A 15,096-nucleotide genomic window follows, 5' to 3' on the forward strand; every position below is an offset into this window, starting at 1 on the left:
TTTGAATATCCATTATCTCCTAAGCACTGATTGCTGAGAAATATATGAAATCATCCTTTTTTTTTAAATATTTTATTCATTTATTCATGAGAGACACAGAGAGAGAGGCAGAGACACAGGCAGAGGGAGAAGCAGGCTCCATGCAGGGAGCCCGATGTGGGACTTGATCCCAGGTCTCCAGGATCACGCCCTGAGCCAAAGGCAGATAGATGCTCAACAACTGAGCCACCCAGGGATCCCATCCTACCTGTTCTCAAGAGAGATGGTCTAAATAGGAATTTAAAACAGTGTCACAAAAAAAAGAAAGTCACATGAAACAAAAAGAAAATATAAAACATATGATGTAATACTATGATGTGAAGTACAACAATAAACGTCTGAATTAAAAGAAACGAATTTTCTCTGTTTCAAGATACCAACTTAGCAAGGTCCTGAACTCATCTGCCAACACACCAAAAAAAAAATTTTTTTTTCAGCACACCAAAATTTACAGCTACATATGGAACAAATTCCTCTAAGGAGAAAACAATAAAAAGAAATACACCTAAAAACTAGTTAAGCAATTCCCATTAGGCAAATATGGAAAACAAACAAACAAACCCTACATTGAAGTGGTAAAAGAAACGGAGACACAGCCTTGCCATAAACCCCTCCCTGGTGCAGGGACCCATAATAGAGAAGAAACTCAAAACCCAGGGCTTCTCCCTGAAGGGCAAAGAGTTTGAAGCCCAAACTGAGCACCTCAACTTTTAAGACCTGCACCTGAGAGATGAGCCCCCAAAACATCTAGCTTTAAAATCTCGGGGAGGGTGGTGGGCTGCCTGGGTGGTTCAGCTATTAAACGTCTGGCTCTGATTTCAATTCAGGTCATGATCTCAGGGTTGTGAGATCAAGTCCCAAGTTGGGCTCTGGGATCAGCAGAGATTCTCTCCCTCTCCTTCCATTTCCCCCTCCCCTCCTCACCATGCACATGCTCTAATTAAAATGAAACAAAATGGGGATTCATGGAGTGCCTGGGAGACTCAGTTGGTTAAGTATCCAACTCTTGATCTCAGTTCAGGTCTTGATCTAAGGGTTGTAAGTTTAAGTCCCGCATTAAAAAACAATAAAGCACTCAGGTATCAGTTATTCCTATTTTTACTTTAATTCAATTTAAAAAGATATATTTTTGAACATCCATTATCTCCTAAGCATTCATTGCTGAGAGAGATATTTTTATTGGGGCACCTGGGTGGCTCAGATCATGATCTCAGGATCTAGCTCTGCACTCAGTAGGGGGGCCTGCTTGTGGATTCTCTCTCCCTCCTTCAATGGTTAAGGGGATAAATTCTGTTAGGTGTGTGCTTTTAAACCACAATTAAAACAATGTATTTTGATCTGTGAGGCTACAAGTCCAACTAGAATCAGGTTTATTCTATATAACAGCTTAAGATAAGTTTAGATACATAATGTTGGTAATGAGAAGATAAGTTACAAAACACCTGTAGTACCTAGGATTTGGTACAATGTTAATCAAGGAGTTCTAAAGAAGTCTGTAATAAAATTCATTTAGCTGTAAAACTAGTTTAGGGGATCCCTGGGTGGCGCAGCGGTTTGGCGCCTGCCTTTGGCCCAGGGCGCGATCCTGGAGACCCGGGATCGAATCCCACATCGGGCTCCCGGTGCATGGAGCCTGCTTCTCCCTCTGCCTGTGTCTCTGCCTCTCTCTCTCTCACTGTGTGCCTATCATAAATAAAAAAATAAATAAATAAAAAAAATAAAACTAGTTTAGGTGACTTTCCTGATAATATCCATTATATTAAGAAAAATAGGTTCCATGTAAAACTGTTAATCTCACTTAAAAAAAAAAAAAGATTTTTATTTATTCATGAGAGACACAGAGAGAGGCAGAGACACAGGCAGAGGGAGAAGCAGGCTCCCTGCAGGAAGCCCAATGCAGAACGCAATCCCAGGGCCCCAGGATCACAACCTGAGCCAACAGTAGACACTGAACCACTGAGCTACCCAGGTGTCCCTAATCTCACTTTTTGATATAAGTCTTTAAAGAAAATCATTAAATCATGGAATGCCTGGGTGGCTCAGCAGTTGCACATTTGCCTTCAGCTCAGGTCATGATCCTGGGGTACTGGGATTGAGTCCTGTATTGGGCTCCTTGCATGTAGCCTGGTTCTCCCTCTGCCTGTCTGTCTCTATCTCTGTGTCTCTCATGAATAAATAAGTAAATAAAACCTTTTAAAAAATCATTAAATCTTTGTGTAGATAAGAAAAGTAATCACAGAGGTAACTGATTTGTCCAAGGTTACACTTGGAGAGGGGAGATGTTCCTTTGAGATTTGGTGAAGGGCAAGAAAGCAAACAGAAATTAAGGATAATGAAGATATTTTAAAAAATCACATAATTAGAAGACATACCAATTTCCCTGCAGCTGCAAAATGTAGTTCTGATAAAGAAAATTCCACTGTATCAAAAGAAGGCTTTTTTTTTTTTTTTTAAAGTGAGCTCCATCCAATGTGGGCCTTGAACTCACTCAAGACCCTGAGATCGGGATCCCTGGGTGGCGCAGTGGTTTAGCGCGTGCCTTTGGCCCAGGGCGCGATCCTGGAGACCCGGGATCGAATCCCACGTCGGGCTCCCAGTGCATGGAGCCTGCTTCTCCCTCTGCCTATGTCTCTGCCTCTCTCTCTCTCTCACTGTGTGCCTATCATAAATAAATAAAATAAAATAAAATAAATAAAAAATAAAAAAAAAAAGACCCTGAGATCAAGACCTGAGCTGAGATCAAGAGTCAGACACTTAAATAATTGAGCCACTCAGGCACCCCAGGAGAGGGCATTCTTAAAAGTGAAACACAAACAACTCAAAATCTTCACATCACAACGGTTATTGTCAGATCAGGGAAAACAGGATATTTCAAAATGAAAAGAAAAGTCACTGCAGTTTTATACAAAGCTGTTATAACAAAAAATATTTTAGCTGATAAAACTTCCCAAATAACAATTACAAAAAGAAAACAGAGGCAGCCCAGGTGGCTCAGCGGTTTGGTGCTGCCTTTGGCCCAGGGTGTGATACTGGAGTCCCAGGATCAAGTCCCACTTCGGGGTCCCTGCATGGAGCCTGCTTCTCCCTCTACCTGTGTCTCTGCCTCTCTCTCCCTGTGTCTCTCATGAATAAATAAATAAAATCTTAAAAAAAAAAAATCAAGAAAGAAATGGAAGAAAAAATAACATTGCCTACAAGGTACCCAAAGAATACATTTGGCTGCAAATTTAAGAGGTACTGAAGAAAAAACAAAACAACAACAACAAAAAAAGAGGTACTGAAGAAAAGACATAAAAGAAAGAAGAAACAAGTGAAATGATAAATATGGATGACTAGCAAAGAATATTTAATGTGTATATAAATGGGGGTCCCAGAAGTATAAGAGCTTAAAAAACAAAAAACTCTAAAAAAATTTTTCAGAGCCTCATAACAAAAAAGACCAAGTCAATTACAAAATAAAGAAAATCAGTTATTATTAGACTTTCTCATAAAAATGTATGGGAAAAAATAGGAGTTGAAGATTTTGTGATGTACCCTACCTGTCCTTTGAGTACCAAGACTAATTTACAATGTGCAGAAACACTATACTCACTAGTGTTTGCAGAAAAATCTACTGAATATAAGCTTTATTTATTATTTTTTTTAAAGATTTTATTTATTTATGACAGACATAGAGAGAGAGAGATGCAGAGACACAGGCAGAGGGAGAGGCAGGCTCCATGCCAGGAGCCCAACACGGGACTCGATCCTGGGGCTCCAGGATCATGCCCCGGGCCAAAGGCAGGTGCCAAACTGCTGAGCCACCCAGGGATCCCCTGAATATAAGCTTTAATCAACGAAGATATGAATAGAGAAATCTTGGGTTTAAAAAGAAAAAATCCAGGGGGAATCCCTGGGCGGCGCAGCGGTTTGGCGCCTGCCTTCGGCCCAGGGTGTGATCCTGGAGTCCTGGGATCAAGTCCCATGTCGGGCTCCCTGCATGGAACCTGCTTCTCCCTCTGCCTGTGTCTCTGCCTCTCTCTCTGAATAAATAAATAAATAAAATCTTTTAAAAAAATTAAAAAGGGATCCCTGGGTGGCGCAGCGGTTTGGCGCCTGCCTTTGGCCCAGGGCGTGATCCTGGAGACCCACGATCGAATCCCATGTCAGGCTCCTGGTGCATGGAGCCTGCTTCTCCCTCTGCCTATGTCTCTGCCTCTCTCTCTCTCTCTGTATGACTATCTAAATAAAAAAAAAAAATTAAAAAAAAAATTTAAAAAAAATAAAGTAAAAAAAAAATAAATAAAAAAAATAAATAAATAAATTAAAAAGAGAAAATCCAATGCTGGTTAGCAACAAATACATTTAATTGCAGTTCTAAGAGAAAAGTAAAGTATATTTGACCCTTGAACAATGAAGGGTAGAGGGTAAGGGGCGCTGACTCCTCCCTAAACCCTCCCCTCATTCAAAAATCTGTGTAGAAAAAATTTTTAAGTGGGCTCTATACCCAACATGGGGTCGAAATCATGACCCAAAATCCAGAGTCACATGCTCTATTGACTAAGCCAACCAAGCACCCCTCTGTGTTTAACTTTTGACCTCCCAAAACCTTAACCACTAATAGCCTACTGTTGACTGAAAGCCTTAAGAGATAACATAAACATCCCATTAACACACATTTGGTATAAGTATTATACACTGTATTCTTACAATAAAGAAAATGTTAAAATCCTAAGGAAAATACATTTATAGTACTGTACTATATTTATGGCAAAAAAATTCACATATAGGTGGACATGCACAGCTCAAACCAGTGTTGTTCAAGAGTGAACATCTATTAAATTAATGAGCTGATTGTAAAACTCATATGGAAATACAAAGGACTAAGAATAGTCAAAACAATTTTGAAAAAACAAAGTAAATCTGGAGAACTTACATTATCTGACTTTCTAGAGGAATTTCTTTCCTAGAAAGATGATGTTAAGAGACTGAAAAACCACACCACACATTGGGAGAAAATATTTGCAAATTACCTAATTGGTAAAGGTTTTGTATCTAGCTAGCATATTTGAAGAACCTGCAAATATTGACAAAAAACAATCTAATTTTAAAATGCCAAAAAACAGACAAAAGGGGAAGCCTGGGTGCTCAGTGGTTAAGTGACTTCAGTTCAGGTCATGATCTCAGGGTTCTGAGATTGAGCCCCCTTAGGCTCCGTGCTCAGTGGGGAGTGTGCTTCACTTTGCTCATGCTCTTATATACATAGTAAGAGATAAAAAAATAACAAAAGATCTCAGTACTTTGTCAAAGAAGATAGTATATGCATAGTAAATAAGCACATAAAATGGTGATCAATATCACCAGTCATTAGGGAAATAATAGCAAAATTCCTGACACAGGGGTGCCTAGCTGGCTCAGTTCATGGAGCTTGCAACTCTTGATATCCGAGTTGTGAGGTGACCCTCACGTTGGGTATAGAGATTACTTAAAAAACAAAAACAAAAAACCCCACAAAACTTAAAAACAATAAAATCCTGAGATGGCAGTAACATCTGTTAGAATGTCTAAAATTAAAAAAAAAAAAAATAGAATGTCTAAAATTAATGAGAATAACCATTCCAAATATTAACAAAGATGTGGAAAAACTGGAAACATCACACATTGCTAGTCAAAATGTAAAATGGTACAACCACTTTGAAGAGGGGCTTGGCATCCCCCTACCCCCTTAAGGTTTAATTGGATTTATTTAATGGGTAGCATCCTATTTAACAAAGAGAAGGGTACTCCTAGGCAGCTTTTTTTAAAAGTGGGACACATCCAACACGGTGTTTGAACTCATGACCCTGATATCAAGAGTTACACGCTCTAACTGGTCAGCCAGGTGTACCCCCCAAGGCAGCTTCTTACTAGAGTTAAAATACAACTACTCCATGAGTAGATTTCCAAGAGAAATGAAAGCCTATGTCCATACAAAGTCTATTCCACTAATACAGCAGCTCTATTAGTAACAGTCCCCAAATGAAAACAATCCAAATGTCCTCAAACAAGTGAATAAACAAATCATAGTATATTAATGCAATGGGATACTATAGTAGTAAAAAGAAATGAACTACTATGTACAATTATTACTGTTTCAAGCTACTGAGTTTTGGGTGATGTGTTACACAGTAGCCAGAACAGGCCATGACACTGCCTTTACATTTCTGTTGCTTGGTCAGCACTAGTGGCCTCAGTTTCTCAAGTTCTGCCATCTTCTACAATTCTCAATAGCTGACACTTCTGCTGTGAGGTCTTCAGTAATCAGCAAATCCTGCTTCCAATATCTTTAACCCTTTATCTTCTTGCTTTAAAATCTAGCTTTCCCCAAAGATGCCTCTTTCTCTGCAGACATCTCAATGAAATATTTTCTCAATATCCCTCAAATCATTGTACCACAGATGGGAAAGCAACCTTCCTTGCTCCTCACATCCACTTTCAGAATTTTCTCTATCCTTCCTTCTTGAACAGTTTTCAAAATCCTGTTACCAGACTCCACTGTCTACTAATCTTCATGCAATCATCTACAGCCATCTGAGCCATCTTTCCTCATTCCCTGAGATTTATATGCCAGTATGCTCTCCAATGTTATTCCTATCATTCCTGATTATTTAAAAACCCATGGAGATGATCCCTGCAATACCCTATCACTGCAGGTCTTTAAACTCCTCCCTACCAATGATCTTGCACATCACTCAATCGCAGCTACTAACTTCTACGGTCCTTACTTACTGTAATCAATAACTATAACCCTTCCAAAAACTCAGTTTAAAGAATTCTACTCTCCTGGGCAGAAAACACGAACAGGTATTTCTTGGAAGACACAGAGAGCCAAAACACACATGAAAAATTGCTCAACATCACTCACCAATAGGCAAATGCAAATCAAAACCCCAACGATGTATCACCTCACATTCATAATGGCTAAATGAAAACCACAAGAAGCAAGGTTTGGTGAAGATGTGGAGAAAAAGAAATCCCCATGCACTGCTGGTGGGAATGCAAACTGGACCAGCCACCATGGAAAACAGTATGGAGATTTCTCAAAAAAGTTAAAAATAGAGCTCTTTCCCTCTCCCCAACCCCATGCCTCTGACAAAAAGAACTATCCTATGATCCAATTATTGCACTAGGTATTTACCCAAAGAATACAAAAAGACTAACTTGAAAGGATATATGCACCCCTACGTTTATTTTAAAAATCATTTTACTGGGGTGCCTGGGTGGCTCAGTCAGTTAAGCATCTGCCTCGGCTCAGGTCGTGATGTCAGGGTCCTGGGATGGAGCCCCACATTGTAGGGCTCCCTGCTCAGTGGGGAGTCTGCTTGTCCCTCTGCCCATTCCTCTGCTTGTGTGTGCATGTGCTCTTAAAGTCTAAAAAAAAGTCATTTTACTTCATCATAGGTGCACTCTTTAATCCCCATTACCACCCACCTCCCCTCTCATAACCATCAGTTTGTTCTCTATGGTAAGAGCCTTTCTGGGAGGGGAACTCTCTTACGCTGTTGGCAGGAATGCAAGTATAGCCACTCTGGAAAACAGTGTAGAGGTTCCTTGAGAATACCCTATAACCCAGCAACTGCACTACTGGGTATTTATCCCAAAGATACAGATGTAGTGAAATGATGGGAAACCTGCACCCAATGTTCACAGCAGCAATGTCCACAACAGTCAAATTGTGGAAGGAGTCACGATATCCTTCGACAGATGAATGGATAAAGAAGACATGGTCTATATATACAATGCATTATTACTCAGCCATTAGAAACGACCAATACCTTTCATTTATATCCATGTGGATGGAACTAGAGGATATTATGCTGAATGAAATAAGTTAATTGGAGAAAGACAATTATCAAATGATTTTAGTCTTATGTGGAATATAAGAAATAATGAAAGGGACCATAAGGGAAGGGGGGGGGAGAACTGAGTGGTGAAAAATTAGAGAGGAAGACAAACTATCAGAGATTTCTGACTCTGGAAAATGAAGGGTTGCAGAAGGGGAGGGGAGTTGGGGGATGGGTTAACTGGGTAACAGGTGTTAAGGAGAGCACATAATGTGATAAGCACTGGGTGTTATACTATATGTTGGCAAATTGAATTTAAATAAAAAATGGGACGCCTGGGTGGCTCAGTGGTTGAGTGTCTGTCTTCTGCTCAGGGCATGATCCCAGGGTCACAGGACTGAGTCCCACATTGGGCTCCCCGCATGGAGCCTGCTTCTCCCTTTGCCTGTGTCTCTGCCTCTCCCTCTCATTCTGTGTCTCTCAGGAATAAATAAAATCCTAAGTAAATAAATAAGAGCCTTTCTTTTTTTTTTTTTAATAAATATTTATTTATTTTATGATAGAGAGAGAGAGAGAGAGAGAGAGGCGCAGAGACACAGGAGGAGGGAGAAGCAGGCTCCATGCCGGGAGCCCGACGTGGGACTTGATCCCAGGTCTCCAGGATCATGCCCTGGGCCAAAGGCAGGCGCTAAACCGCTGAGCCACCCAGGGATCCCCAATAAGAGCCTTTCTTGATTTGTCTCTTGTTTCCTCTGTTTTGTCTTCTTCTTTTTTTAAAGTAAAAGGAGCTAGGTGTGGAACCCAATGTGGGGCTTAAACTCACAACTCTGAGATAGAGAACTGAGCTGAGATCAAGAGTCTGAAACACCCAGGTCCTCATTCGTTTTCTTAAATTCCATGTAAGAGTGAAATCATATGGTATCTGTCTTTCTCTGACCAATTCACTTAGTATTATACTCTCTACACCTACCCTTGTTGTTGCAATGGTAAGACTTCTTTCATTTTTATAGCTGAATAATACTCTGTTGTATATATAGCACATCTTTTTTTTAGTATATGTGCTGCCACAGTGAGCACAATACCACATTTTCTTTATCCATTCATCAGTAGACATCTGGGCTGCTTCCATAATGTGGCTACTGTAAATAATGCTGCAATAAACATAGAAGTGAAACACTGACGAAATAAATTCAAGATAACACAAAGAAATGGAAAAACATTTCATTTCATGCTTATGGGTTGGAAGAACAAATACCGTTAAAATGTCTTTACTACCCAAAGTAATCTACAGATCTAATGTAATCCCTACCAAAATACTAACAGAAAAAAAAAAAAATATCAACAGCATTTTTCACAGAACGAGAACAAACAACCCCAAAATTGTATGGTACTACAAGAGACCTTGAATAGCCAGAGCAATCTTGGAAAAGAAAAAAAAAAAAACAAAAAACTGGAGGTATCCCAATTCTAGATTTCAAGTTATGAAACAGAGTGGTAATAATTAAGACAGCATAAACTCACAATTGTGTGGTCAATTAACCCTTGACCAAGGAGAAATGAATATACAATGAAAAAAAGACAATCTCAAGATGCCTGGGTGGCTCAGCAGTTGGGCCTCTGCCTTTGGCTTAGGGAGTGACCCTGGGGTCCTGGGATCGAGTCCCACATTGGGCTCCCAGCAGGGAGCCTGCTTCTCCCTCTGCCTGTGTCTCTGCCTCTCTCTCTGGGTCTATCATGAATAAATAAATAAAATCTTTAAAAAAGAAAAAAATTGGGCAGCCCAGGTGGCTCAGTGGTTGAGCGCCTGCCTTCGGCCCAGGGCATGACCCCAGGGTCCTGGGATCGAGTCCCACGTCAGGCTCCCTGTATGGAGCCTGCTTTTCCCTCTGCCTCTCTCGCTCTGTGTGTGTCTCTCATGGATAAACAAATAAAATCTTAGAGAAAAAAATTAACTAGGGATACCTGGGTGGCTCAGTGGTTGAGCGCCTGCCTTCGGCCCAGGGCGTGACCCCGGGGTCCTGGGATCGAGTCCCATGTTGGGTTCCCTGCATGGAGCCTGCTTCTCCCTCTGCCTGCGTCTGTGCCTCTCTTTCTCTGTGTTTTTCATGAATAAATAAATAAAATCTTTTTAAAAATTAGCTAAAAACTAAAAAAAGAATGGGTGGAAGACATGAACAGTCATTTCTCCAAAGACAGATGAGGGATATGCAAATCAAAACCATAATGTGTACTGTGTGTGGCTAGCTCAGTGGGTAGAGTATGTGACCCTGGATCTTGGAGTCAAGAGTTTGACCCCCACATTGGGCATAGAGTTTACTTAAAAAACAAAACCATACATACAATGAGGTATCACCTCACCTGTCATTATCAGCTAAAATAAGAAACAGATGTGGGTTAGCATGTGCAGAAAATGGAACACCTTTGTACTGCTGGTGGGAATGCAAATTGGTGCAGCCACTATGGAAAACAGAACGCAGGTTCCTCAAAAAATTAAACAGAACTACCTTATGATCTGGGAATCACACTACTGGGTATTTACCCACCAAAATACAAAAACTCTTAAGTCACGGGAATACACGCACTCCTATGTTTATAGGTGCACGTATTAAAATAGCAGTATTTACGCTAGCCACACGGGAAGCGGCTCAAGTGTCCACTGATGGATGAACGGATAAAGAAAATGTGGCACGTATACACAGTGGAACATTATTTAGCCATAAAAAAGAATGAAGTATCAGGAACGGGGGCACCAAGCTGCTCAGTCAGTAGAAAATGCAATTCTTGATCTTAGGGTAAGGAGTTCAAGCCCCATGTTGGGCATGGAGCCTACTGAAAAGAAAACAAAGAACAGAGGAAAAAAAGGGACAAACCAACAAATAGACTCTTAACTATTGGGAACACACGACGGTTACCAGAGGGGAGAGGAGTTGGGGGATGGTGAAATAGGGGAAGAGGATGGACAGTAAGCTTACTGTGATGAGCCCTGAGTAAGGCAGAGACGTGCTGAACCCCTATGTTGTACAGCTGAAACTAATACAACACTCCATGTTAAGGACACTGGAATCAAAATAAAAAACTTAAAAAAAAAAATCCTCCTCTTTAACCATCCATCACCTTATAGCCTCTGCAACTTACGTCTTCTAGCAGCCGCATGATGTCAATCACTTCACTTCACTGGGACAAAACACTGATCCTCCAGCTTTTTAAACTCTTACTCTATCCTAAGGTCCTCACTCCGTCTCTTAGCTTAAATTCCAGGGTCGATTCTTCTTTTTTCTAGTTATTTTATTTTATTTTTAATTTATTTTATTTTAAAGATTTTATTTATTCACGAGAGGCAGAGAGAGAGAGAGAGACAGAGGCGGAGGGAGAAGCAGGCTCCGTGCAGGGAGCCCGACGCGGGACTCGATCCCGGGACCCCGGGAAACTTCCCGTCCTTACCGGATCTTTCCCACGGGCCCACGAAATGCTGAAACAGGCTTCTATCCTCTTACGAACAAGAAACTTAATTAGGAACCGCGTTTATTTCGCTCCCCCTCCGTCTATTGGCCAGTTCCTCTACCTTCAGGCTACAACTCGAAGTATTTACAGACGTTGCCCCAACTTTGTCCTCTCCCAATCCGAATCCACTCCAATCAGATTTTACCCAAGGTCGATCTTCCCCCTTAGAAACCCTTCTCCACCTGCCGTCTTCCCTGGCACACCTCAGTAAAAAGCAATTTCATCTTTTCAGCGCTTCAAGACAACCCCGGAGTTATCCCTAACCCTCCTCTCCATCATTTCAACGGCCTGCCTCACCGCGGCCGGCCCACGCACACTACACGCTCCCCGGTCAGGGAGAAGGGACACAAGGAGGTGGGGAGTCGGCTCGTGGCTACCAGGGAGCCCAAGGGGCACGAGGGGGCAGCTCGGGGCTAATGCTCCCAAACGTGTACAGGTGCAGCAACCGAGAAGGCCGCCGCGGCTGCCCCACCGCCGGGCCCGCGCGGGGGTGGGCGGGGACCACCGGGAGCCCGCTCGGGGCTCCCGGCCGAAGGCGGAGCCGTCGGAGGCCTCACCTGGCCAGTGCCGCGCCGGAACAGCACCGAGTCCTCGGGCTCCGGCAGCCCGCCGCCTCCGCCCATCGCCATGGCGCGGACACCGCCGGGTGCGCGGCGTGGGCTGCGTCTCCCTCGCAGTGACAACTTCCGGCGCTCGGGCCTCTGGGAGCGGAAGCGGAGGACGGTGGCCTGGGGGAGCCACGCGGCGTCCGCGTCCTCGTCCGCCTCCGCCCAGGTAGGAGCGCTCCCGCCGCTCCGCTCGGGCGCGTTGCTGTCCCGCCCCCTTTCAATTGCTTGATTTCACCGTTTCCTATGTTGGTAGAGTGATGCGAACAGGGTGTTTCTGTTTTAAACAAATTTCCAAAGAAAATAGTGTCCAGGCCCCCCCCCCCGCCCCGGGGCTCAGCGGGTGAGCACCTGCCTTCCACGCAGGTCGTGACCCCAGGTCCTGGGATCCAGTTCAGCGTTGGGCTCCCTCCAGGGAGCCTGCTCCTCCCTCCGCTGGGCCTCTGCCTCTCTCTCTCTCTCTCTCTCTCTGCGGCTCCCATGAATGAATGAATGAATGAATGTTTTTGTAAAGGAAAATAGTGTCCATTGCGGATAAATTAGGAAATATGGGTAAGAAATACAGAAGTTGGTTCACAGGTAACCTATAGCTACCATTTTTTTAAAAAAGCACTTTATAAAGTTTTATGTTAATTTTTGCAACCCCATAAAGGAAGGATTACTATTCCCATTTTAATGATAAAGGAAATTTACTGTGGTGCAGGTGTAACATAGACTACTACTCAGCAATTAGGGCAAAAAGGAATGAGAGGCCCCGGGCTGGCTCCATGGGTAGAGCGTGCAAGGCTGGATCTCGGGCCTCTGAGTTAGAGCCCCACCTTAGGTGGTAGACATTACTTTAATTTTTTTTATTTTTATATATTTTTAAGTAATGAACTATTGATGTCCAAAAAGAGAGAGAGGAGGGAACAGGCACAGAGCATCTACACAGCTGCCCGGATTTGAAATAGACTTCATGTCTTTATCCACTTCTTAACCCTAACATTTATGCTAATATCCGTTCTCCCAAGTCTTCTCCAGTAAATATTTAAAATTTAAAAAGGGGTCAGGAATCCCTGGGTGGCTCAGCGGTTTGGAGTCTGCCTTTGGCCCAGGGTGTGATCCTGGAGTCCCAGGATCGAGTCCCGCATGGGGCTCCCTGTGTGGAGCTTGCTTGTGTCTCTGTCTCTCTCTCTGTCTTTCATGAATCAATAAAATCTTTTTTTTTTTTTTAAAAGGGATCAAAATAAACAAACGGAACTGCAACGAGCTTTGCGCAATGAAGGAAACCAACAAAAGGAAAAGAAAACCTACCGAAAGGGCCTAGACGTTCTCACGTGATTTATCTGATGAGGGGTTAACATCCAAAATCTATAAAGAACTCCTACAACTCAATGTTAAAAAAAAATCACAAGCAAAAAAACCCAGAAATCCCATTAAAAATATGGTGAGGCAGTGCGTGGACATTTTTCCAAAGAACACCTACAGATGTCAACAGGTACATGAAAAGGTGACCAATATCACCAACCATCAGGAAAATGTAATTCAAACAAAAATTGAGCTATTAAAACAAAATAGCTATTTTCATTTATTTATTTATGATAGTCACACACAGAGAGAGAGAGAGAGGCAGAGACACAGAGGGAGAAGCAGGCTCCATGCACCGGGAGCCCGACATGGGATTCGAGCCTGGGTCTCCAGGATCATGCCCTGGGCCAAAGGCAGGCGCTAAACCGCTGCGCCACCCAGAGATCCCAGAATAACTATTTTCAAAAGACAAGAAATAACAAGTGAGATGGGGCACCTGGGTACTCAGGCGGTTAAGCGTCTGTCCCCGGCTCTGGTCGTGATCCCAGGGTCCTGGGATCCAGTCCTGCATCAGGCTCCCCACTCAGCAGGGAGTCGCCATCTCCTTCTCCCTCTGCCCCTCCCCCTGCTCATGTTGTCTTTCTCTTAAATATATATATATATATATATTTTTTTTTTTTAAGATTTTATTTATTTAAAGAGAGAGAGACAGAGACACAGAGGGAGAAGCATGCTCCATGCAGGGAGGCCGACATGGGACTTGATCCTGGGTCTCCAGGATCACACCCTGGGCTGAAGGCAGGCGCTAAACCGCTGAGCCACCCGGGCTGCCCAAATACGTGTATGCATGTATGTGTGTATATATATATGTATATATATATATTTTTTAAATGAGAGTAAGGATGTAAGAAAAGGGAATCTGGTGAGAATATAAATTGATGCAAACACTAGATGAGTGGATAAACATGTGTTTATACATGTATGCCTGATGGAATATAATTCAGCCATAAAAACAATGAAATCTTTCCATTTACAACAACATGGACAGACCCAGACAGTAGTACCATGCTAAGTGAAATAAGTCAGAGAAAGAAATACCACATGACTTCACTTATATATGAAAGCTAATAAACGAATGAAACATTCACAGAGAACTGACAATTGTCAGGGGATGGAGGGGAGGGGAGTATGGGGATAGAAAATGGTATAGAGAAGAAAAATGGGATCAAATGTCCCATGTTTAAGGAGGTGCATATTTCCCCCCTATCTTTACACGGATCAAGCAGGATTTTAGATCTTAGTAGGAATTTATCATTTACTTTTCCAGATTCTTTAGGTACTTAAGACTGCCATGTAGATTCCATGTACTGGTAATTTTTTTTTTTTTTAGTAATTTTCTTTAAAAAAATCTACCCAGGGCAACCTGGGTGGCTCAGCTGTTTAGCACTGCCTTCAGGTCCGGGTGTGATCCTGGAGACCTGGGATCGAGTCCCACATCGGGTTCTCTGTCTGTGTCTCTGCCTCTCTCTCTCTGTGTCTCTCATGAATAAATAAATAAAATCTTTAAAAAAAATAAAAAATCTACCCAAGGAAATTTGACAGCTTCCCTTTGGCTTCTATGGAGATCAGAAATACATGTGTTTTACAACCCAGCAATTGCACTAGGTATACACCCCAAAGATACAAGTGTAGTGATCCAAAGCGGCAGTGCACCCCAATGTTTATTGCATTAGTGCCCAAAATAGCTTTAAAATTCTTTCAACAAAGAATCTGCCATTCTAAATTTATTAAAATATTATTCCTCCTTGAAAACTTTATGCTAAGAGAAAAACCCAGACATCAAAGGCCAGATATTCCATTTA

At 42.3% G+C, this 15,096-nt stretch overlaps 1 protein-coding gene across 4 annotated transcripts in view; it reads right to left on the reverse strand.

Moving 5' to 3' along the window:
- The window catches only part of LOC112660143 (survival motor neuron protein), a 41,771-nt gene extending 29,592 nt beyond the window's left edge, over positions 1 to 12,179 (reverse strand). For 2 of the 4 annotated variants that reach the window (XM_025447540.3, XM_025447539.3), the window contains exon 1: positions 11,900 to 12,057. In XM_025447540.3, the coding sequence (XP_025303325.3) occupies positions 11,900 to 11,971 (72 nt within the window). In that variant the 5' untranslated portion in view covers positions 11,972 to 12,057. Of the gene's footprint in view, positions 1 to 11,545; positions 11,688 to 11,899 lie in introns of those variants that run through there. The other 2 variants (XM_049103735.1, XM_049103734.1) reach the window with 2 other exon arrangements.
- Between the last annotated feature and the right edge of the window lie 2,917 nt (positions 12,180 to 15,096).

This window comes from Canis lupus, chromosome 2 (genome assembly GCF_003254725.2).
Source record: "Canis lupus dingo isolate Sandy chromosome 2, ASM325472v2, whole genome shotgun sequence".
NCBI lineage: Eukaryota > Metazoa > Chordata > Mammalia > Carnivora > Canidae > Canis > Canis lupus.